General features: G+C 49.2%; 2 protein-coding genes and 1 long non-coding RNA gene across 4 annotated transcripts; 1 reads left to right on the top strand and 2 right to left on the bottom strand.

The window, feature by feature from the left end:
• Positions 1-42: 42 nt before the first annotated feature.
• On the bottom strand, positions 43-977 carry LOC132465231 (uncharacterized). Its single transcript, XR_009527473.1, has 2 exons — positions 855-977; positions 43-422 (listed from the first exon to the last, which is right to left on the bottom strand). It is a non-coding gene; the product is annotated as an uncharacterized LOC132465231 (long non-coding RNA).
• Positions 978-1,187: 210 nt separating this feature from the next.
• Positions 1,188-3,865, top strand: neil1 (nei-like DNA glycosylase 1). 2 transcript variants are annotated; one of them, XM_060062002.1, is made up of 10 exons: positions 1,188-1,346; positions 1,631-2,109; positions 2,205-2,324; positions 2,503-2,611; positions 2,680-2,767; positions 2,929-3,050; positions 3,144-3,171; positions 3,269-3,330; positions 3,414-3,620; positions 3,759-3,865. In XM_060062002.1, exons 2-9 carry the CDS (start codon positions 1,670-1,672, stop codon positions 3,579-3,581), a joined length of 1,137 nt encoding a protein of 378 aa, XP_059917985.1. In that variant the 5' UTR covers positions 1,188-1,346; positions 1,631-1,669; the 3' UTR covers positions 3,582-3,620; positions 3,759-3,865. The 2 variants fall into 2 exon arrangements, with proteins under 2 accessions (XP_059917985.1, XP_059917986.1); XM_060062003.1 differs by lacking the exon at positions 1,188-1,346 and having other exon boundaries at positions 1,785-1,916; positions 2,032-2,109.
• A 135-nt stretch (positions 3,866-4,000) lies between these two features.
• Positions 4,001-22,938, bottom strand: man2c1 (mannosidase, alpha, class 2C, member 1). Its single transcript, XM_060061872.1, has 26 exons — positions 22,771-22,938; positions 22,476-22,601; positions 22,263-22,386; positions 22,115-22,185; positions 21,536-21,713; positions 21,232-21,421; positions 21,019-21,125; positions 20,786-20,896; positions 20,395-20,487; positions 19,726-19,842; positions 19,367-19,462; positions 19,107-19,252; positions 18,658-18,781; positions 18,334-18,455; positions 18,149-18,234; positions 17,894-18,049; positions 7,205-7,284; positions 7,021-7,115; positions 6,815-6,919; positions 6,571-6,727; positions 6,275-6,418; positions 5,660-5,769; positions 5,359-5,438; positions 4,837-4,979; positions 4,364-4,467; positions 4,001-4,169 (listed from the first exon to the last, which is right to left on the bottom strand). Exons 1-26 carry the CDS (start codon positions 22,869-22,871, stop codon positions 4,055-4,057), a joined length of 3,081 nt encoding a protein of 1,026 aa, XP_059917855.1. The 5' UTR covers positions 22,872-22,938; the 3' UTR covers positions 4,001-4,054.
• Between the last annotated feature and the right edge of the window lie 520 nt (positions 22,939-23,458).

Raw genomic sequence — 23,458 nt, 5'->3', positions numbered from 1 at the left:
TTTAGTGCCATCTAGTGGAAAGAACATTGCAGAGAGGGAATACATTATTCGTAAGTATGTTTTAATTAATGTATTGTCACATGAAATTAAGAATAGTGTTTTTGTTACCCTAGAATGAGGCTTTTACATCTGCATATATAGGGAGCCAGCCTCTTCCACAGGGGCTGCCATGTTTCTACTGAATCCCAGAATGGACAAACAGTTCTAGGAACAAGGGGTGGTGTGTCTACAAATGGCTATGACCCAACACTGTGGCGTTATAATATAATAGGCAGAAAAGATGAACCCTCTGTCGGAACCCCTTTCTTAGTGAAGAGCATGCACCATCCTTTCGCCATACTATAAGATGTATTTAGAGTTTTGCAGGGCTTGTACATCGTCACGTCACATTGCTATGATGTTGCCTTCATTCCGGAAGTAGCCTATAGGAGCAGAAAAATGTTATAGGGATGGTAAAAAGTTCGACACCATTTGTAGTGTATAGGGGAATAAGAATGTTTATGGTAGTAATAGTGTTTTGGCATTGTTAAGTAGGCCTAATTAATCTTGGATTATGCCATCATGGATCGATATAGTTGTGTTTGAAACTGCCAGTGTTTCTCCTGTGAGTTGTGGCTAAACAAAGTTTTGATAAGCCTAGCATATGGATTGTTTACATTTATTTAGAATTTACATAGCTACAACTTTTAGTACAACTACTAATCTTGAGTAGGCCTACTCTAGTGTCGGCAACAAAAAAAATCCCATGATGCATTATTATGTACAAGCCTTTTTGTAGTAATGGTGATTTGGTCATTGATTTGTTAATCGTGAAAATATTTGTCACGTAGGGCAGGCAATAACTTTATATTTACATTATTTAGTATTCATGGTGTGTTCCTGAATCCCCGGACGCCAGCCTTCCGAGTTGTATGGAACGTGACGAACGCCACACTTCCGGTCTCCCAACATTCATAGCGCTCCGTTGTGATTGTGATCGTAATTTCCGGTTAGTGCACCACGCAGTATTCGATTTGGAACAACTGACGTCTGAAAATTAGCGTACTTAGTGAGTGTGGATAGTGTACTTCGTTTAAGTGTACACATGGAAGTATTGATATCGGAACACGGCTATGGACATATTAATAGAATAATGCTACCCGGTTACTTCCTGTTTCTATGATCACAGCAAATATTAACATGTTGTCGCGATCTTTCCGCGAGATCTGTTAAGCACCAGTGTCGCCCACTAATCGAGTTGCAGCTTATGCAAGCATGTTTTTATAACGTGCAAGAACTTCCTGATACTTATTTCACGAGTCCTGTGTTAATCTCCCCATAAGTGTCTTGGACATTTGCAATGCACGGTACGTTGTTTGTTATAATACATTTTTCTACTTATTGATGATCTGCATATAAATGTTAGGGTTTCAACTCCCATTTCTGGTCACGTTTCCAAACAGTTAAATACAAGTTCGGTTTATGGTGTTCGATACCACATATTAATGCGTATTTGCAGACCATGTGTACCCTAGTTTTGTGTAGTAGAACACACACACACGCACACGCACACGCACACACACCCCCCCCCCACAGCCAGAGCTGTGGTCATGGTGATTAATGGGTATCCTTCTTCCTGTGTCCATTACAGAAAACTTCTCGGCTCATTCACCGTCATTGTTTTATCAACATGCCTGAAGGGCCAGAGCTGCACTTGGCCAGTCTGTTTGTTAACAAAGTGTGCGAGGGAGTAGTGTTCACAGGCCCAGTCACAAAATCTGCAGTGAGCAAGAACTGTGATGTGTCCTTCACCTGCGAGGCTTACAGGATCCAAGCTTCTTCCAGAGGGAAGGAAGTGAAGCTCACGTTAACACCTATAAAGAGCGATGTCAAAGAGGGGAGCACAGAGCAACCCATGGACATCGTTTTCCGCTTCGGTATGTCCGGCTATTTCCGATTCACATCCGAGGATGAGCTGCCGAAACATGCCCATTTGCGTTTCTTTTCCAACGAAAAGCCCTGCCGAGTGCTGAGCTTTGTGGACACACGCAGGTTTGGCAGTTGGCAGCCCAATGGAAGCTGGCAGCGTGGCCGGGGGCCCTGCGTCATGTTCGAGTACGAGAGCTTCAGGTCAGCGGATGTGGACTGATGAATACATCATATCAAGATCAAAAGCCATTCAGCTGATCTTTTTATTGTGACCTTAAGTGTTTTTATTCTTTCAGAAAAAAGGTGCTCTCCAATCTGTCTAACCGGGCTTTCGAAAGGCCCATCTGTGAGGCCCTGCTTAACCAGAACTACTTCAACGGCATTGGAAACTACTTGCGGGCAGAGATCCTTTTCAGGTATTGGGCATGCATGATTCGTTTCACAAGGTTGAAAACAATAAACAAGATTACAACATTGTGTTTAGCTTCCTCTCCAAATCCTCCAGGGGCCACTGCTATTAATACATGATTAAGAACAGGATAGACTTTAGTTAAGAATGTTAACTAAAAATAAGTGTCCCTTTTCTTTTGTCAGGCTGAGCATTCCACCCTTTGTGCAGGCCAGGACTGTGTTGGAAAGCCTTGAGCTAGAGGATCTGGCTGCAGATACTACCCCTGTGAAAGAAGAGCTTGATGACCAAAAGGTGAACTCAGTCTCTGATCGCCAAGATCCACCAATAACTGACTATTGACAACGCTTTTGTTTTCAAAGACCTCCGACGGGGAGTCGAAACGCACGTCTCAACCTGCTGATCTACTGAGGTTGTGCCACACCGTTCCTCTGGAGGTCGTGAACATGGGTATGTAGCTTTTGCTTTGCCGCATTGTCTCTCGGGTTACGAACCAATTAATTCACCCCGTCACCAAAAATGTATGTGGTAACGAATTTCTCGATGCAAAGTCAAATATGGTCAGTGTGCCTCAGTTTGATTGACTGCTGTTATACCGTCACTTCTCTAAGGTGGGAAAGGCTACGACCCCCAGAAGGCCGACTACTCCGACTTCCAGGCTTGGCTGCGGTGTTACTATGTGGCCGGAATGAAAAGCACCAGAGACCACAATGGCAGAACCATGTGGTTCAGTGTGAGTGGGGTGAAATCATGGGCTGGCTGTCCTTGATGGAACAATTCAAGGAAAAACTAATTTAACTAATGAATTGTGTTTTCTTAATTTCAGGGTGACTCAGGCCCCATGGTACCCAAAGGTAAGAGAGGCAAACAAAACCCTATTGATGTCGTCTTTTTTGGGGCGGTTATTCTTAGAGTTGAATGAGAAACCATAGTTGCCTTCTCCCTCATTAGAGTGCAAATCAACAAAAGCAAAGAAGAGAGTGAAGAAAGAAGAAGACAACGATGCCGCCATGGTCAGGAGAAAAGGCAAACCCTTTGTTTACGTGTGTTTAAAAAAAAATATATATCTGTTCTTAAACAAAGTCCTTTTTTCCAGGTTGCTGAAATTGTCCCTAAAGTCAAGACGGAAAAGGGTGTCAAGCAGGAAGCCCCAAATAGCAAGACTGGCTTGAGGAAACGGAAGGTTAAACAAGAGGGGGAAGTGACGCGCACCTGTGACAACACGAGATGTTTGCGTAGTAACAAGACCAGTGAGGCACGCTAAGGCGGGAAGAGCGGACATTCACTATTTAAATGATCGCTGGTAAGAAATCTTGAGTCAGAACAAGCATAGCTAAAAGGCATCCATTAATAGATTTTATATATGTATGTGTTGTTGGATCAAAATCAAAATGCGAGGACACATTAAGTATGATGCGGTACTCAGAGTATTCTTTTACAGAGAAACAAAGAGGCTGACCCAAATGGACCAGGGAAAAAATGGGACCATGACTTTTTTCCTTCTGAAACACGTTCATAAACATTAAAACTTTTTCACTTTTACAAAAAGCCTTTGATTCAGAGTACTTTTTGCAGTGTTTAGGGAAGTCCTCTCAGGAAATTACCATGGCTACCGACATGATGAATTAATGGAATTCCAGTCCGAACGTAACGGCCTTTAAAGGACTTACAATCACAACTGTGTCAAAATAAGTAGGTTGTTTATTGATTCATTCTTTGAGCCACTCCCAGCCGTGCTTATTTTAGAACAAGGAGGAGTGATCTTATTTGATGAGGACCGAACCCCAGAGTGATTCCTTCTGAGGTCATCTGGGCTGGCTGAGTGTGATCCGGACGCTCCAGAAGATCACAACTGGAAAGAGTTGAGAATAAGCAACAGTATCAGTGAAGCCGTACTCTGGCTCAATGCTACGGCTTTTCACTGGTCCAGGCACATATTTTTTCTTCTGGGTCATGTGGTACTTTCAGAAGCTAGTGCTTCATCTACCTACGCATGTGTCTAAAGCGTGTGACCCATCATCATATAGGAGCATTAGGAATACTTACTGCCAGGCCTGTTGGAGGGGAAGGTCTGTACGGAGCATTGTGGTCACACTGCTGCCGTGGGACTCGTACAAGCGAACCAGTAGAGTGCCTCTTGAGTCCTCAGCCTAAGGAGAGGTGGAGCAGTTATTTCAGGGCCGGACACTAATTAGACATAAACCCATACATTGATCTGGTATGCATCGATATGTATTGATCTTAATCTCATTATGATCAGTGTATTAATTCTGCACACAGGCTCAAAGGTCAGAGATTCTCATCTCATCCTCTTCGACCCTGAGACAGGTGGATGATGCAAAAAAATCACAAGCCATATTCGGTCTTAACACATTACACACCTACAAGAGTTACCTGTCCAACACCATGTCTGATCCAATGATGGATTTACGCTGTGTTAATTGGGTCGCAATCAAGAGTATTCAATTTGCCTTTATTTAACTGTGTCCTTGGGGAAAGAGGGAGCACAACACCTCTACCTGCTTGATGGTCTCGAGGACAACGGCGGCAGCGTCGACGGAGAAGGCGCTCCACGGGGCCGTGTCACCGCTGGTCTTGAAGAGCCTCAGAGGGTAGTTGAGGTTGTAGGCACTTTGGATGACGCCGGCCGTCTGGAAGGATCCTGTGAGACAGCAGAACGCAGCAGATCAAATTAGTTTAAACATTCAAGGGATCGGGTTTGGGTTCACTAGTGAGCAGGAGGCTAGGATAGACTTGTGATTATGTTAAGTTATTATGAGCATCACTTTGGATGACTTCTAGCTCAAAACTCTCAAACATATTGGACATGCATCCAGCTTCATTTGATTAGTGCAGCGTAACTATCGCTGTGTCAAGGAAGGGAAAGATACAACATAACATAAGGAGCATTTGTTCATTAATTCTTCAAACCAACGCAGTTCCACTATTAGAGCAAAAGCCTGACACAGAGCCTGTAACAGTATGCAGTGATGATCAATGCGTTGCAGTATTGGACAAAAGTTACATTTCATTCAACTTACCTGCATGTGGCATGATGGCGTATGTAAAGAGATGAGCGCCCATATCAGCGTTGGCATCAGGGGCCTTGGGTGCTCGAAGTCTAGAAAATACATTGACCTGTCACTTAAGAGCTAGTTCTATTAACTTACAATGACCGGGTTTGACGTGTTTTGCTATATCCTATCAAGATGTGTTAGATATGAGGGAAATACACTACTGATTAGATAGTGGATGCTTGAAAGACATTTAACAGCCCATTTAGTACCATCATTGAAAAGCTTTTTGTGATGCTGGTATGTGTGATGATTAGGGACAACTCACAGAGACAGAGTCATGAGGTTCTTATGTATGGAATAACCATATTTGCAGTCGTTCAGCAGAGAAACTCCAAAGTTGTGTTCAGACAGATCAGCCCATTTGTGACCCCATACCTTTTAAACAGAAAAACAATCACACAAATGTAATAACAGAAAAGCACATTTCATCATATTCTATTTCAACCACGCGTTATGATATATACTACAAACATTTGCTCCAATGTCTTTCTGGATTGAACATTGGACATTAACGAGCAGTTGACGATGGACATAAACATTGTTGTGGGAGTGTGTGTGGTTGAGGCTGGTTTAAGCAGCCTCAGCTGCCTGTGTCTGATTGGACTCTGGGGCTGGGTGAGGCCTGTTGCACATTAAGCAATCAGTCTGCCCGGGTTTAATACCCAACACCTTTCATCCTTTTGTCTGGAGGAGCCCGTTAGAAGTCACCCAGGAGGCGTGAAGCCCGGACCTTGCGACACTTGACAAATGGCCAGCTGTCCCTCTTGCAGCCTCAAAAAACTTGGCTCAACACTCCCTAACCCCTACGCACACACAGTGGAGTCAAACTGAGGTCAACCGTTCAGTGCCGGTCTTTGTTCCGCCCCCCCCCTCCGGTCACCTCGAAGCGGGCCCAGTCCCAGGACGTGTTCCTGTGGGTGGGTCTCTGGAGGTGGCCAAACTGGATCTCGTATGTAGCGTTGGGGCTGCGCACGCGCACCGGGAACTCCACCTTCAGGAACTTGTGTGACTCCGCCCACTCCACCTGCAGTGCAGCCATTGGTTAGAGTTGACCTTTGACCCCTATTTCAATGGATAAACCTTTTTTTGTTCATGGCATTGAACTTGAAACGCTGGTGCTCTTCTCTCAGAGGGGAGGGTTGGGACACTCCAGCGCCCCTCTGCAGTGCAGCTCACCTGCGTGTTGAACCTGACGTAGGGACTCATGGCGTCCAGCACCACCTCCTGGGTGACGGTGCTCTTGGGGCTGATCCGGAGGGTGAACCTCACGCTGCCCCGGAGGCCCCCGGAGGACACCACCTGAACGGGCTCCACCACCTCCGTCACTGGCCTCCTGTAGGGGGCCACACACTGGCGTTAAGGCTCTGTCCCCCGCCGGGCTCAGCAGCCGTCACACAGGGTGGACGGGGGGGACTGGCACCTGGTCTGGAGGTGGTAGTCCATCACGTCCCAGGCGTCCCAGTACAGCGGCACGTCGTCAAACATCACAAACTGGTTGCCATGGCAGCCGTCAGAGAGGGCCTCTCTGTAAATGTCAGGGTGTCGCGGAGGACAATGAGTCAATGTGTGATGGCACGTACACACAAATATGCAAGTACGCACAAAAAATATATATGATAATCTTACCTGTTGCTCTCCATCAAACACAGTGATGCCAAACTGCCGTCCTTGTTTATGATCGTTTTCAAAATCCCATTCTCCATGAGGACCGTTCCATCGGCCTGTGATGGGTCAGAGGTTTGAACAGTGAACTCTTTAATAATCGCTTCAACCAAAACAACCCCACTGAATACCGTGTGAGCCCACTGACCTGAACCGTGACAGAAACTGGAATAGCTGGTTGTGTGTCCGTGACCAGGGCCCTGCCAACACTGGGAACCTTCACTAAAGCTGGAACGCACAGAGGGAAGGAGATGGGATTATGTAGAACGTACGCTGGGACAAATTCAATTAAAGGTCCCATGACATGCTATTTTATGTATTCTTTAATATAGGTATTAGTGGGCAACTAACACAGTATTCAAAGACGTTCCCTAAATTCAGCCGTGGTGCAGAGTTACAGCCACTCCGAGCCAGTCGCACATTGAGCTTCCCCCAAATGCGCTGTTTCGGTGGGCGTGTCAAGGAGGAGGGTGGGGGTGTGGCCCTGAGCAGCTTGCAGCCACCATGCGCTCTGTTTACAGTGGATGTATCCAATGGCGAGCCGCACACAGCCTTTAGCCGTGTTCTGTAAATATTCTAGAACACACGGGAGTCCTGGAGCTCTATATCTAAATATTATCATATAGCCTACACATATCTATATCATATAATATATATTATCACGGCCAAAAGCTGTGTGAGCCGATATTATGAATCTCAAACGACCGCGTTGGGTTCTCCGACGTTCCTGGTTCTTCAACGTCCACATCAATGTGAATACACACACTGTAACGTGGCGCTCACACTGAGCGCCACATGTGTGTGTGTGTGTGTGAATACACACACTGTAACGCAAGTGTTTCTTGTCGGTTCTTTGACGTGTCTTGTATTTCCACAACGAGACTGTCGTGGGGGTTATCTGAGCCATGGTTGAGAATGAATTGGGGGGAAGGAACTTTGGCTTTGACTCCCTCAAGAACATGAACCACGACATGGAGGAGAAAGGGATTGTTGGCGGCGAATGTCTCCCGCTTGAGCCCCGCTGAGGGACCACCGCCGGAGGCGGAGGTGCATAAGCGCTGCCCGGCAAAGATCCCTTTCTCCTCCTTGTCGTGGTTCATGTTCTTGAGGGAGTCAAAGCCAAAGTTCCTTCCCCCCAATTCATTCTCAACCTTGGCTGAGATAACCCCCAATACGAGTCTCGTTGTAGAAATACCAGAGACGAGAGTCCGACGTGTTATGAGCCATCACACCAACAGCAGAACGGTTATCCAAATAACAAGGAAGTGTACAACACTTGCGTTACAGTCCTGGAGCTCTATATCTAAATAATATCATATAATACATAGATATCTATATCATATAACATATTGTGTGCGCCTCCAGACGATATTATGAATCACAAACGACTTTGTCGGGTTCTGCGACGTCTGCGACGTCTCTGGTTCTTCCACTTTCACATCAACCTGAAGTCGACTGAACCGCGCGCTGCCTGCGGCCGGCTGGCCGGGCGATGGTGCCTCGCGGCAACCGGCGGCATGTCGAAGTTCATGTACTTCAGCGAGTCAAACCAAAGTTCCTTTCCCCCAATTCCTTCTCAACCATGGCTTAGATAACCCCCACGACAGTCTCGTTGTGGAAATACAAGACACGTCAAAGAACGATAGTTATGTTATTATAACTCTAGTTCTATGATTGTAGGCGTAGCCGTCTAGGCTTCGCCTTATGGGCTTGTCCCGTGCGCGCGCCTGTGCGCGCTGAAAATTCAAACTATGCACCTATCAGCGTGGGCACCGCCCACATTTCCCACGGTATCGTGTCTATATAACGCGGTGTATACCGTCGCTCATCCTCCAAGCTTTTCTTTCAGCAATTGGAGGGTACAGCAGGTGGGAAACTAGACGGCTACGCCTACAATCATAGAACTAGAGTTATAATAACATAACTATCGTTCTATTTCATGTAGGCTACGCCGTCTAGGCTTCGCCTTATGGGCTAAGGTGAAGCTGCGAGCGGAGCCCGATCAATGTACTCCTGCTGGACCCCAGTCAAAAAGACCTAAGTCACCAGAACACATTAAGACTCAAAAAGCCAAGGAAGTGTAAAACACAACAGCTTTATAAAAAACTAATTCCTCCTAGATCAAGCAAGGCAATGATCAAGGGAGAAAAAAGTGAGTCTGTAAAGACTCCGGCTCTATTCCGTGCTTCATGGAACCCATGAAAGGAAAAGAAAAACCAGAGCAACTAGGTTTCCATTAGGTCCGCTACCACCGGGGGCGGAGCTACGGAATTCGGCTCTCCAATAATGGGACTCTCTCGGCCGTTTCTTATTTGAAGAAAACGGCGGGAGTGCCATACTGGTAAACAAAACCACCAGACAATTGGCGAGCCAATAGAAAACCCCCTAGCCTGTTTTTCATTTGAAAAAAGGTGGGAGAGTAAGACTGGTAATCAAGTCCAACTCGCCAGCCGGCGAGAGGAAATCCAACCACGACGCTTTAAAGAACATGTCTATATTCTTAAGCCGTAAAAGGGGTCCCGGACTCTAGCACAGAGTTGCCGAGTGAGCCCCTGGACATGTCTAACATGTAAAAACGGACAAAGGGGCCGGGGGAAGACCAAGACGCAGCCGCGCAGATGTCTTCCACCGAAACGCCCTTGAGTAAAGCCGTTGAAGCGGCCACGCTCCGTGTGGAGTGAGCTTTAACGCCCAACGGTGGCGCCAAGCCCTGCCGAGAGTAGGCTAGGCAAACACCCTCACATGCCCAGCGAGAAAACCGCTGCTTAGAGAGAGCGCGAGAGAGCGGCCCCTGCTAGCGTCGCTATAACACACAAACAACTGTTGTGTGGAGCGGAACGCTGCCGAGCGATTCACGTACATAGCCAACGCCCGAACCGGGCACAGGAGATGCAACTCCGCCTCCGCCTCACTAGAATGAGGCGGGGGGTGAAAAGCCTTAAGCACAATATCCCTCGACCGAAAAGAACTATTAATGTTCTTCGGGAGGAACGCAGGATTAGGTCTGAGCAACGCGAAGGAGCTGTCCTCGTTTAGCAACAAGCAACTCGGGCTGACAGACAGAGCGGTTAGCTCACCGGCCCGCTTGGCAGAAACCAAGGCCAACAAGAGCGCCGTCTTAAATGACAGGGCATCCAAAGGGGCCTGAGAGAGAGGCTCGAAAGGATCCCTGGACAATCCGCGCAACACGGTGGGGAGATCCCAGCGTGGTGTACGCACGCGTGAAACAGGCCTAACCCGTCTAGCCCCACGCAAGAATCTCTTGACCAGTGGATGGCTGAAGATCGGTCCACCATCACAGCCTGCATGGCCAGCCGAAACGGCTGCCGCATAGACCTTGATAGTGGAGAAGGCCAAACCTTTTTCCAATAAGTTTTGCAGAAACGAAAGCACGCTTCCCACCTCGCATTGAGATGGGACAGCGTGGTTCGTCTCACACCAATTAGAGAAGGCGCACCACTTCGCCGCATAGAGGGAAGAAGTAGAAGGCGCACGAGCACTCTGAATAGTGTTGATAACCGTCTCAGGCAAACCTTTGCCCTGCAGGATCAACCTCTCAGGAGCCAAACCAACAGCCGTCCCGAGACATCGGGCGGGTGGTGCACCGTCCCGTGGGCCTGTGAAAGCGCATCCGGCCTGAATGGTACTGGCCAAGGCGCCGACCGCGAGAGCGCGGCCAGCTCTGGAAACCACAGAGCTGAACGGTTCTCCGGGGCCACTAATATCAGGGACAGTCTCTCCTGTCTGACCCGTTCCAGAAGAGGAAGGATCAGCTGGAGCGGGGGAAACGCATACAAGAGAGCCCGCGGCCAAGGTGTGTGTGCCAACGCATCTACCCCCAACGGGGGAAGATCCCGAGGGCTGAGGGAGAACCACCACCTGCAGTGCGTGTTCTCCCGGGACGCGAAGAGGTCCACCTGCGCTGTCCCGAACCTCTGCCAGATCAGTCTGACAATGTCGGGATGTAACCGCCACTCGTCTCGGCGGGGACCGCCTCGAGACATGAGGTCCGCCCCAAAGTTCTGGGCGCCCGCGATATGCAGGGCTCTCAGACTGCGGAGATACTGATGAGCCCAAAGCCAGAGCTCGACCGCCTTTCGGTGGAGAGCAGGGGACACGCTGTCTGTCCTGAACAGAACGTGGCGGCCGCGCACCAGGTGAAAGAAATGCAACAGCACTTTCCTCACAGCGTCGAGCTCCAACACATTTATGTGTGCTGTAGGGGGCGTGCGCCACTCGTCTCCGACCGAGTGAGAGAGGCACGTTCCTCCCCAACCGTCAACGAGGCGTCCGTGAAGACCACTACGTAGGACGCCACCCTGCCCAGGGGAACACCCTTGAGAAGGGCGGAGGGTCCTTTCCAATATTCCAGGTCTGGCGACACCGAACGGGGGACGAGGAGCACCCTGAGCTTGTGTCGCCTGGGGTCCAACCGTTGGCGAGCAAACCACCGCTGGAGTCTGCGCATAAAAAGCAGACCCAGGGGGACCACGGGGTGGGCAGCTGCCATCAGCCCCAACAGGCGCATGGTGGACAGTGCGGTCACGTTTCTGCGAACGTGAAAATGGGAGAGCGCCGACAGGATGGCGTCTCGCCGAGGAGGCGAAAGCATCGCAATCATGGTGGCTGAGTCTAGGCAAAGCCCCAAGTAGACTGTCTGCCGGCTGGGGAGCGGGGAGCTCTTCTCCCAGTTGATGGCAAAACCCAGGAGGAGAGATGGTTTATCACCAACATGGTGTCCCTTCTCGCGGTCTCTTCTGAGTTGCTCAGAATAAGCAGATCGTCTAGGTAGAAGAGAATCCTCTTTCCCTGACGTCTGAGCGGTTCCAACGCCGTCTCCACACACTTCGAGAAGGTGCGCGGAGCCAGGGAATAGCCGAACGGCAGACACTGGTACTCGTACGCCATCCCCATAAAGGCAAAGCGGAGAAACTTCCTGTGCGCCTGCCGAACAGGGACGTGGAAGTAAGCATCCTTGAGATCCAGGGATGTGAACCAATCGCCCTCTCTCACACACCGGAACAATGGTCCGACCGTGAGCATTCTGAACTTCCTCGTGGCAACGAATCTGTTGAACACGCGAAGATCCAGAATAGGTCTCATTTCCCCTGACTTCTTGGAAACCAGGAAGTAGCGGGAATAAAAACCTAGGTGAGACTCGTGGGGGGGAACGACAGTGATGGCCCCCTTTACCAAGAGACGTGCCACCTCTGCTGCCAGAGCCGTGCTCGCAGCCGGGTCCCGTAGCGTGGTCTCCACCAACCCCATAAAGGGTGGGGGACGACGCTTGAACTGTATGGGATGGCCCCATCTCAACGTGGTGTCCAACCACGATGGCAGAACGCACCGCTCTTGCCAACACGCATAGCGGTTGGAGAGAGGGCGAGCCGACAGCTGAGGAAGACCGTCCAGGAATAACCCGTATTCCTCTGCCCCTACCGCCTCCACACTGCGTGTGAACCAAGGGGGGCTTCCCACGAAAGGGAGGAGGCTCAGCGAGCGTAGGAGACGTACCAGAACTAGCAGCTGTAAAAACAACGAGCTGTCTAGACGTCGCGCTCGTGCCCGCTGAACAGGGAGCGAGCCGTCCGGCCGCAGCACCTGTGCGCATGCGCTGTCCGCAGGCTGTAGCCACAGCGCGCGGACCCATCTCCTCACCTATAATGTGGGGAACCAGGAGACCGGTACAAGCGGCCGTATCCACGGGCTCGTGCAACGAGTCTCTGATCCGTCCATGAGGCTCCAAGGGACGCCGCTTCTTAGAAGCAGGTGAACCAGAGGCCATGTGAACACGCCGTCCGACCGTCACCCTACAGCCAAGAGGGGGAAATAGGCAACATGGAGGAGCGCACCACAAGCGTAGGACGCTGGTGGCCTGGGGAATATCGCTCTTTAGGTACCATGTACTGCCGTTCGGCCGAACGGTCTTTACTCTTTTCTTTAATAGGGAAAGAAAAAGTAGGAGCAAGCGTCCGGAACTTCCCGGTCCGTGGCGCTGCTGCTCTCCCCGTGCGCGGCGGCTGCGGCTGCTGCACCGGGGCTGGAGTCGGAGGCGGTCCCATGGAACGCTGGGACCGGCCTAGACCGCGCTTCCTCTCAGCCTGCTGGCGGGAGGAGCCCGTGAGAATCGTCCCGAACCGGGAACGATTCTCACGGACTGACTGCTGGTGCGCGAGCACCTCGGAGAACCTGGGACCAAATAGGCCATCCGGCGCTAGTGGACCCTGGACGAGGCTGGCCCGCTCTCGTTCCGGCACCGCAGTGTGGGAGAGCCATATGACCCTTTGAATCATGGTAGCCCACGCCATATGCTGGCCGGCCGAAACGGCTATCGGCTGGCATAGCTGGAGGATGGCGCTGGAAAAGCGGGAAACCGCCAGCCATCTCGCGGCTTCCTCCGGGCCGTAGGCCTCCCTGTCAGCCGACAAGGAGACCATGGCAGAGGAGAGCAGGGCGATGTTGTTGACCGCCGCCGCGGATTGAGAGGCACAAACGAACACCCTGTCTGTTAGGCCGACAATCTGCTTCTGGAGGCGGTCGGGGGGCAGCGGCTTTTCGTTAAGGAGCCTGGCGCCCGGACAGAGAAGCGCTGCCAGGGGAGGCTCCAGGCGAGGGATCCCCCTCGCCTGAGTATCGGCCCACCCCTCCACGTTGGTGAAATCCGTGTAGGATCTTACCGGAGCCTTCAGGGTCGAAGGGTCCTCACCGGCAGCAATAAACAAGTGCTGCAAAGGCGGGAACAAGGGGCACTGGGTAACCCGCCGGGAAAAAGATGGCGTGCGAAAGCACTCGCCCTGCATATCGTCAGATACGGGGGCGAGAGGCGGGACCGGCATGGGAATCCCTTTGATGACCGCCGCCTCACCCATGATCTCCCGGAAGAGATCGGTCATCCGGCGCGGACCCTCGTGTTGTATGACGGTGGCGGTTGTAACCCGAGAGCGGGAAAAACCGGACGCCGAGTCGCCGAAGACGTCGTCCAGGGAGGCGTCGACGTCAGGTCCGAACAGGTCGATGGCGTCAGCCATTTCCACCGCAGGGGAAAAGAAGAGATGCCTGGAGAGGATCCCCTCTTCAGGCAGCTCCCGGCAGGCGACACAGGAGACGGGGGCCGCCATAGCAGCCGCGGCGTGGTCGGCGCCGAGGCACCAAAAGCACGCCAAGTGCCCGTCACCCGGTGCCAGGGAGGCGGGACAGGAGGCGCATAGGAGTCCTGAAAAGGACCTAGCTCTAGGAGCGCTCTCAGGTGGCCCTGAAAAGGGCCGTTTGTCCGCGGCCTCGCCCGAGCCGCTGCCACCGGCTTGGGAGATCCGTGTTGAAGTTCTCATCTTCTTAATTGTAGTTCTCAATTTCTCGCTGATAAGCACAAGTGCTGAAAGAAAAGGGAGGATGAGCGACGGTATACACCGCGTTATGTAGACACGATACCGTGGGAAATGTGGGCGGTGCCCACGCTGATAGGTGCATAGTTTGAATTTTCAGCGCGCGCAGACGCGCGCACGGGACAAGCCCATAAGGCGAAGCCTAGACGGCGTAGCCTACATGAAATAGAACCGACAAGAAACACTTGCGTTACAGTGTGTGTATTCACACACACACATGTGGCGCTCGCACGGTCGAGTCTCATTGGCGGGCCAACGTCTCTGGGCGGGCCAGGCAGAGTAAGGGGAGGAGCTGAGATTCCTCATGACGTCATGAGCACAGATTTCCAAATCAGCGCGCTTGAGCCTCCGTTTTTTCAAAGGCGAGCAGAACAGCTAGTGCTCGTTTTACACCAAACGCAAGTTTTAGCCACTGGGGGACCATAGGCAGGCTAGGGGAACTCATATTTATGTTAGAAAACCTCATAAATTGAGATTTTCATGTCATGGGACCTTTAAAGAAATTTTTACGGATGCAGTTTGAGCAAAAAATAAGGAATTAGAATTGGAAAGGGTTCGACAGCAAGCAGAATTTGTACATTTGGGCTTAGAAAGAGAGAGGCAGAGTCTAATTAAGGAACGGAAATTGTGTGATATGTCAGAGCGGGGAGTCTTTTCAAGGCTGTGATAATTCCAGCGATATTTTGAATAGTTGACGCTTTGTGCCTAATTTCATGTCAAAGAGGTTGAGCTTTCTTCACTTAGTTTGAGAGTGTTGCAGAGGTGAGGGCCTGGCTTGAGTCTGACCCTATAGGCTTGTTACAGTGTGTTCTGAGTGGGCGCGTTCAGGAGGCTATTTCCTCGCTGACTGCAGGTCACAGTAGCGATTATCGAAAGGTTAAAGTAGCTGTGCTGAAGGCATATGAACTAGTACCCAAGGCTTACCGCCAACGGATAGAAACTCGAGAACGGGTGATAAACAATATCTTTACTTTGGGCGCGGTTTGATAATCCACTTTAATAGACGTGTTCTGCATCAGATGTGAAGGGTTTTGATGATCTGTGTGACTTAGTTTAAAAAGGAAGATCAGTTTCTAAACATAGTCCCGGAGCAAATTGCAGGGCACATAAGTGAGAAGGAGGTAAAGACTGCAGCGGAGGCTTCTGCGCTGGCGGATGATTATCAGTTGACTCTACAGAGACAATTAGAGGCTTGTGGTCGTGCCTGTGCCGTTATGGAAGAAAATGGCCCTGCCGTGGGGGTGTATTTCTCTGGAACTTCCATTCAAACATTTCCACTCTGACCAGAGAGTTTATCTTGGTTTCCGGGAGAGACTGCGCTGTGCTAGAGTCGCAAAAAACGTATGAAACAGAGCATGTGAAGCTGGTTGCTTCTGCTGCAACATTTCCCGGTTTGGTCGCTTATTGGCCGAGTAGTGTACCATCCGTCGTTTAGAAGCCGGATTTAAGGTCCTACTTTCTGTTTATTTCTAAATGATATTTTTGGTAGTGTCGGGAAGGTGCCAGTGACCATAGTACGTGACACAGAGCAGATGCCAGGATTTGTTTATTCATGCACATGCTCTGCCTTTTTCTGAGGAAAGGGACACAGGATATTTTATAACTGTGCTGGGAATGGGCCTGTCTGTGATTCTTGTGTGGGTAGATAAACTGTGTGGGTAGATAAGCCTTAATCGTTTAGTTTTTATGGCGAGTCTTTATGCAGTATGCTAAATGTATCATGTATATTGTTTGAGTTTAAGATGGTTGGTGGTTAGAGTTCAAGTCGGGATACTGTCTTTATGGGAGGGGTGAGACGGCCCAGGGCGTGTTTGTTGTGTGTGTTTGTTGTTGTTGAAATATTTGATGGGGAGGTTTAAAAGGCTGCGGGCCAGACTCTGGTGGGGAATGTTGTGGGTTGAGGAAGTGGGTTGAGGAAGTGTGTGAGCGTATCGGTCTGCACAACGGTCTGTTGCCCCGGCGCCGCTGGGCAGTGGTGGTCCGGAGAAAAAAGGTAAACACTTCCCTGAAGTGTTCCAAGGTGTGCGTTGTGACGCGGGACATGAAAAGGGCCAGTGCTGATTCTGTGGAGAGGGTAAAGGCCGAGAATGGTGCGACAGAGTTGTTTGTACTGTCCTTGTCCAACACTGTCCCTTGTTTGTCTTGCATGGTGAGCTGGTAGGTGAGCGAAGAGCTGACCCCATGCTGAAGGTCGGTTCAAGCCTGTCCTTGCCACAGAGGAGGTGAAGAATCGTGCACAGGGATATTTCATTCAGGACGAGGTATGATTTGCTGATTTCACAATAAGGTGTTGCGAGAGTCTCACGATGAGTCGGGGCACATCAGGACATACCAGTCAATTGCGTACCACACGCTAAGCAAATATTGCAACAAATGCGAACGTCCTTGATGCGTGTATGCTGTGTGCATATGCCGGCTGATTGAGAGAATAGAGGGTGAACCGGATAAAATCACCTGTGTTACACCCGTGCGTCCCATTGCAGAGCACATTGGTAGATAGCTCTCACCTGTGTGTGTGTTTGTTACACAGTACTATCTGGTAGGGAACAGTTTGGGAGGATGGTTTTCTTCATCATGACTCGAGTCGTTAAAAGGTAGACCTAAAAGTTCGGAGGTACTGCTTTTGAACTGTGATGGAGATCCTCTACGATGCTCCTGGCTGCTCCATGCCGGGACACATCGTGTAAACTGCAGGTGGACGCCCGTCTCGTGGGGACTGGTGGAGTATGGCTGCTGGTGGAGGATTTGGAAAGAGTGATGAGTTTGACTCTAAGAAATTAGTTTAAAAGGCGAAGATTGAAGGAAAGGACGATATAGTTGAGGGCGTCTAGTCCAGAGCCAGATGCCAGTCATTGGTTCATTATTTTAAGTCTGTCTCTCTCTCCAAATGCTTGGCGGTGGAAAGAAATTAGCATAGTGCTGAGGTGCCTTTGTGTTATGAGTACGTTAAGTATTGATTTATTCATGCAGTCTTAATCGTTTTGTTTTTATGGCGAGTCTTTATGCAGTATGCTAAATGTATTGTGTATATTGTTAGAGTTTACGATGGTTGGTGGTTAGAGTTCCTGTCGGGACTCTGTCTTTATGGGAGGGGTCAGACGGCCCAGGGCGTGTTTGTTGTGTTGTCTTTCAGTGTCATGGTTCCTGCTGTAGTGGAGCTGGGTTGGACTGGAATTGGGAAGAGTTGGCCACTTTCGCCAGGAATGCATAAAGCCCATCCCATCTGAGCAGTCGAGAATCCCCCTCGCCCTGGAACGCAGGGTGGGGAGTCCACTCTGACTGCCGTTTAGTTTAGTTGACCTCATACTGCATATTGATCTTTTGGTTACATTTTGTTATCCAGTTATTCCTTTCTTTTGTTGAATCCGTCATGGGTGCTTCCTTGTTTGCTGTAATCTCAAAGCTGGACCATAACAACGATGACAACAATGATATTAGTCATGATGTGAACATACCTAGCGATGGTGGACCAGTGGCCTCCTGGAGCTGGACCACCTCATTACGCTCCCAGGGCAGGGAGTTGAACACAGCGGGGGCGTCCCCCTTCTGGTCCCTCTGGCCGAGGTGTCTACAGGCATCGCCCAGAAGACCGCTTCCAACACGGAGGATATCTAAGACGGACGATGAACCATTCAACTTTTCCATTTCCCCAAGTGGGCTGCTGACGCGGTGAGGAAACAAGCACCAAACTCATCCCTAAAATAACGTACCTTGATAATATCGGAGCGCATCTTCCACCACCATCTCAATGCAGCTCCCGGGTATGACGTCGTGGAACTGGTTGAGAAGGAGCAGCCTGGAAGGGGAAAAGAGAAAAGGGTGCACATGTGAGAACAGAGTGAACGTTGGAGCCGCTGGGTCCATACGGAGGTGAGGAGTAGAGACGGGCCGGTACCTCCAGAGCTCCTGCAGCTGTTCCAGAGGGTAGTGGAATGCCTTGTCCTGGCCTAGAGCCAAGCTGCTGGCCACCTCGATGTCATGGAGCAAAGACTCGCACTGCCGGTTCCCTCGCTTTATCTACAAGCATTCACATCAACAACAATGTCTTTAGAACTTTAGAATGAAATTACCGGTCTGGCTGATTGAACCAGTTTCTAACATCCGTCACCCTCGCATCTCTTGGCTCCCCTTAAATATCCGTTGCCAATATCATTTGTAACAACAATAGCAATAGCATTCAAACAAAGTGCTTTGCTGTAAGGAGTGAGGTGTCGCTGACCTTGGCCTGGGTGGTGTAGGTGCCGTTGTGAAGCTCCAGGAACAACTCCCCGGACCACGTGCACAGCAGGGCGGAGTCGGCCAGGAGCTCAGAGAACAACTGGTCAGGAGTTGACATCCGGACCCTGGGGGACATGGGAGAGGTCACTCATGGAACCACACCCACTTCTATTGAGTGGTCAGGAGTACTGTTGACTCGTTTGTTCGCGAACCGGTTCGAATGAACGAGTCTTCAGGACGAACAAACCGAACCGAATCATTAAATCCACCACTAGTCAGGAGTTGAACCACACCCATTTGTATGGAGAGGTCACTCATGGAACCACAGGATTCACAACCCCATTACGTATTTAATGACATGGTTTTCCAGAGATTAGACATTACACTGTTTTATCTGGAACAGTCTTTCTTAGGGTTCAGAGGGGGAGGCAGGGTATAACAGGAACTGACTTTGGAAGACCATCTGTATCCTGAACCCGCGTCAGTCTGTCAAGCATAAGCTGCGTGGGTCCACCGCCTCCGTCGCCGAAGCCAAACAGAGCTGCACTGTGATTGGCTCTGCCTTTGTCTTTGTTATTCTTCACAGTGTTAACCAACTAGGGAAGGAGGATAGAGACACAAGAAAATAAAACCATTTGAAATGTTTCTCCCACACCAACTGGTTCCCCATATTGCACCCCGGTGAAAGCATGTGTAAACTGCCCGCTTACTTCATCGACCCTGCCCTTCATCTCGTAGGAGTTCCCTGGCGGGAAGTGGGTGAGGACTTGGGAGCCGTCCAGACCCTCCCAGAAAAATGTGTTGTGCTTCAGGCGAAAAGAGATAAATTAGGGTCACGGCAGGTATCCACCACTTCTACCATAAGAAACTTTTTCTTGAAAAAGTACAAGAAAAAAAAAGTACATTTAAAATCTCAGACTCTTTAAAAGGCTCTTAATACCTCTGTGGGCCCCCTGGTGAATAGAGAAAAGAACATGCTGATTAAGGGGGAAGGAAACAGGTTTCCTTCAGAACTCTCTGGGCCCGCTGTGTGTTCTGCGGTGGGGGGTGCGGTGGGGGGGTTACTCACAGGGAATGTGTTGACCAGGTTCCAGCTCAGCTTCTGGGTGAGGAACCGGGAGATGCCGCAGCCCTGCATGATCTGTGGCAGTTGTGCTGAGTATCCAAAAGTATCTGGAAGCCAGAACTGGAGAGCAAGGAGGGGTATTCTTACACGGACACACACACACAAAGCGTTTTACCACTACACCATACTGGCCCGGCTCGGATTTGCATTTCCGTTACAACCGGGCATCCCGCTTCGAGGTGTGTCTTTGAGTGATGATACAACAGCACTCACACTTGTATTGCCTCATCAGATGTATAATTTGTTTTAATACTCATTTAATATATTTGAGTTGTTTCCGACGGACGGTGGCGACACACAAATGAATCACCGATATCCGCTATGATGAATTCAGTTTGACGTTCTCTTTCCTGCTTCCTAAGCTTAATTCGTCATTGAGAGAAGATAGATTTCATGTTAGTCATGTATACACATTGTTACATGTTTCACATATATTTCCCCATCACACAGGGTGCTTGGTAGAACAGCACAGTGTTGAAAGCACAATAAGCGGGGCACAGTAAGGTTCAGTACGGCCAAAAGTGCCAATGGAAAAGCACCAACACACTATTGTATACGCATAATCTCTGTGTCAACACAGCAGGAGGATGGAACAGTGGAAGGGCGCCTCACCTCTTTGCAGTAGATCCCAAACTCCTGGTGAAAGAAGCGCTGGCCTTCCAGGAACTGACGGACCATGGACTCACCGGACGGAAGATTGCCATCCTTTAGGATGAAGAAGACACTATAAATTGAATGTATAACATTATTATGTAATATGCTGACAATGCTGACATTACTTTCACAGCATTTCCCTCAGCAACTACGTTATTTATTTTCCAAACTTTCCAAGGATCTATCATTGCCTGCTTGTGTCTTAGTATGCTTTCCAGTAATCAGAAAGAACGTGGCCTCGAGCCGGGAAGTTCGACTAGGAACACCGCACTGGAAGGCCGCCTGCCTCATGACTCAGACTACTCTAATAAAGAGGCAGAGGCGTGGTTATTTTGTAAATGATACTTGCCATTTCCACCCATGTGCCTCCAACCGGAATGAACTGGCCTTTCTTGACAAAGTGCTGGATTTGCGCGTAGAGTCCGGGGTACCAGCTCTTCACCCACTGGAACTGCTGGGCCTGGAAATCCATTCAGACAAAGAACCACAGTCCAAGTTCTGCTCTTTCATAAATGGCATGAAATAACTGGTGGCATGCGGAAACCTTTAAGAAAATGACCCACTCATTTATAAATGCACTACCTGAGAGCACGTGAACCTAAAATCAGGATTCTTCTCCATGAGACGTACGGCCGTCACCCAGCTCCGGCCGCATTTGCGGATGGTCTCCTCGTAGGGCCAGAGCCACGCTGCGGGGACACCGCCACACACACAGTCACTCTCACCCGTCGATGTAAAGATACTATCAGCCATGACTGTTCTATGACAACTTCCAGGAGACGCATGAATTCAGACCTGTGTCGATGTGGCAGTGACCCATGGCATGGACGGTGTGCTGGCTGCCTCCGTTGCGCTGGGTGAAGAAGCTCTGTGCTAGAGCGCGGGCTTTGGGGAAGGAGTCCGGCTGGGCGGGATCACAGAGGTTCACCATCTGGTTGACGGTGAACAGGGCTTGGTAGCCCCGCTGCTCTCCTTCCCCCAGGTGCTGCGGACGTGGGGGGGGGAGGATTCGATGAACACAGAGCAGCTGATATGGGTTTCTAGGTACCATGACTTTGTATTCATCATACTGTGACTAATTATCGTATCGGGAGTCTACCTTCACGATATCAACCATCATCTCAAAGTCAGTGAGCGTTTCCCTGACGTCCCGGTGGAGCACCACCAGCTCCGCCTTCTGAACGGAGTACTTCCTGTTGGGATCCGGAGCTGCAATCATGGACCCCTGTCCAGCTCCGAAAAGACCATTACAGGCCATCTCCACGTAGAGGGTGACGCTGCAACAAGGAAGCAGAACCATGGTGCTCTCGTGACTGGACGTTAGGCTGAATCCTTGCTTCAGCCAGAAACAAAATAGTATAGGGCGTGTACATCGTGACGCCACATCGCAATTAACTATTTTGGAAGCATGGGGGCATTGAAATGTGAGTTAGTGATTTTCAATTAACTTTTTTCAGTTTATTGATTAATGACGATCAGTCATTTATCGTGAAATGATTTGGCTTCATTGGAGGATATTGTGGACTGTTGGTCATGGTGTTTCACATGTGAGACGTGGCCAAACAACATTTTCATTAGCCTAGCTATATTGATATTGTTTTAAGATTCTACAGTAGTACAATCCTTAAGTCCTCTCAAAATGGCAGGGTAGCCCTATTGTGAGTGGGGGACATCTCACCTGTGTGGGTCATCATCTCCCAGACACTCAGATAGGATGTAACTGGTCTTTTCACCCTCTTTAGTTAATCCCTGCAAGTCATCTTAAGATGTCAGTGAACTGTTGAACTCCACAGTGATACACTATTGTTCTGTGTGTGTATATCTACCTGGACTGGTTGCTCATCCCTCCAAACCATCGCTTCTCCATCACTCTCCCACAGAAGATGGACCTCCTTCCCCCTCCAGGATTCGGGTATTCTCAATATCACTTTGAACCAGCAAGTGCACCATCTAAAAGAGGTGTGGTTGCAAACCTACTTATTTTATCCGTGCAATCGTTTTAAGAGAGAGCAATAAACAGCCATGTGTAAACGACTTACGTTGGTCCAAAGGTATCGCCAATCTTGTAAGGAGCAAAGTTCTGACTGACAGCTTCTGAGAAGGGAATCCGTTTAGAGGACAGGAATGAAGTCAGAAATTCAAGTGGATACGAGTCCCCATAGAGTCTGCAGAGAAGAGTCACAAACTAGGATTAAACATAGAATTATTGCACAGTCCATGCATTAAACACAATGGATTTAATTGGGGGTATTGTTCAGATTTATGCTCAGATCAGATCAATAATATTCTGCAGCAGGTAAAGAGTGGTGAGACATGAACTAAGGAGAACCATACCGTCCCCGGAGATTGCAGTCTGTAAAATAGATCTCTGATATGAACTTCTCTGCTCTCTCTAGCAGAGTTCTTCTGTTCTTAAAGACAGGTTGATGGTACATGATGAGCTGCTGCTAGCTGGCACACACAATACTGACGGACTCCAAACCAAAACACACGTATTGCGTACGGATACTCAAGCAGGACATTTGGATAACGAGTTGTAGGTCAAATTACTTTTTTGTTTATATTTATTTGTGGTAGCTCTATAATATATTCCCGATACTATTAGAAAACCCAAATTTTAAGTTAAAGCATAAGGTATGTTGAAATAAGTATACGGATCGCAAATATTCGTGTATATACAACAAGGTTTGAAAATGGATATGGTTTACTTTTGGTTTTTAAAATGCAATGAATACAAAATTATTTTAATTAATCCTACAGCATGTATTTATCTGTTAGTAAATCTTACTCTGAATTTAAATCTGCGTTTAGAATTTCTATCTTCTATTTCTCTATCTCATCACTAGCGTCTAGCCAGAGGGATCGCTCCACTATTAATGTAATGGCGTAAATCTGCCGCTAGATGTCTCTGCTCATCAATTATTCGTGGTAGACTGATATTGACCATTAAATAAATAAATAAAATAAGAATCATTTAACGCTTTAGGTATGTGTGTGCTTATCTATTCTGGTTATTTAACAT

Source organism: Gadus macrocephalus, chromosome 9 (assembly GCF_031168955.1).
Source record: "Gadus macrocephalus chromosome 9, ASM3116895v1".
NCBI lineage: Eukaryota > Metazoa > Chordata > Actinopteri > Gadiformes > Gadidae > Gadus > Gadus macrocephalus.
Note: the sequence above shows the minus strand (reverse complement) of the source record. Positions and strands in the feature narration are given on the sequence as shown.

What these genes read in the sequence shown, in the direction of transcription:
- neil1 (XM_060062002.1), top strand. Translation starts at nt 1,670, where the DNA reads ATGCCTGAAGGGCCAGAGCTGCACTTGGCCAGTCTGTTTGTTAACAAA. An exon ending in TTCGAGTACGAGAGCTTCAG is followed by an intron (nt 2,110 to 2,204) that starts GTCAGCGGATGT and finishes TTATTCTTTCAG; the next exon opens with AAAAAAGGTGCTCTCCAATC. An exon ending in AAGAGCTTGATGACCAAAAG is followed by an intron (nt 2,612 to 2,679) that starts GTGAACTCAGTC and finishes TTGTTTTCAAAG; the next exon opens with ACCTCCGACGGGGAGTCGAA.
- man2c1 (XM_060061872.1), bottom strand. Translation starts at nt 22,871, where the DNA reads ATGTACCATCAACCTGTCTTTAAGAACAGAAGAACTCTGCTAGAGAGA. An exon ending in TGAAGGGCAGGGTCGATGAA is followed by an intron (nt 19,253 to 19,366) that starts GTAAGCGGGCAG and finishes CTCCTTCCCTAG; the next exon opens with TTGGTTAACACTGTGAAGAA. An exon ending in CACTGGTCCACCATCGCTAG is followed by an intron (nt 7,285 to 17,893) that starts GTATGTTCACAT and finishes TGTGCGTTCCAG; the next exon opens with CTTTAGTGAAGGTTCCCAGT.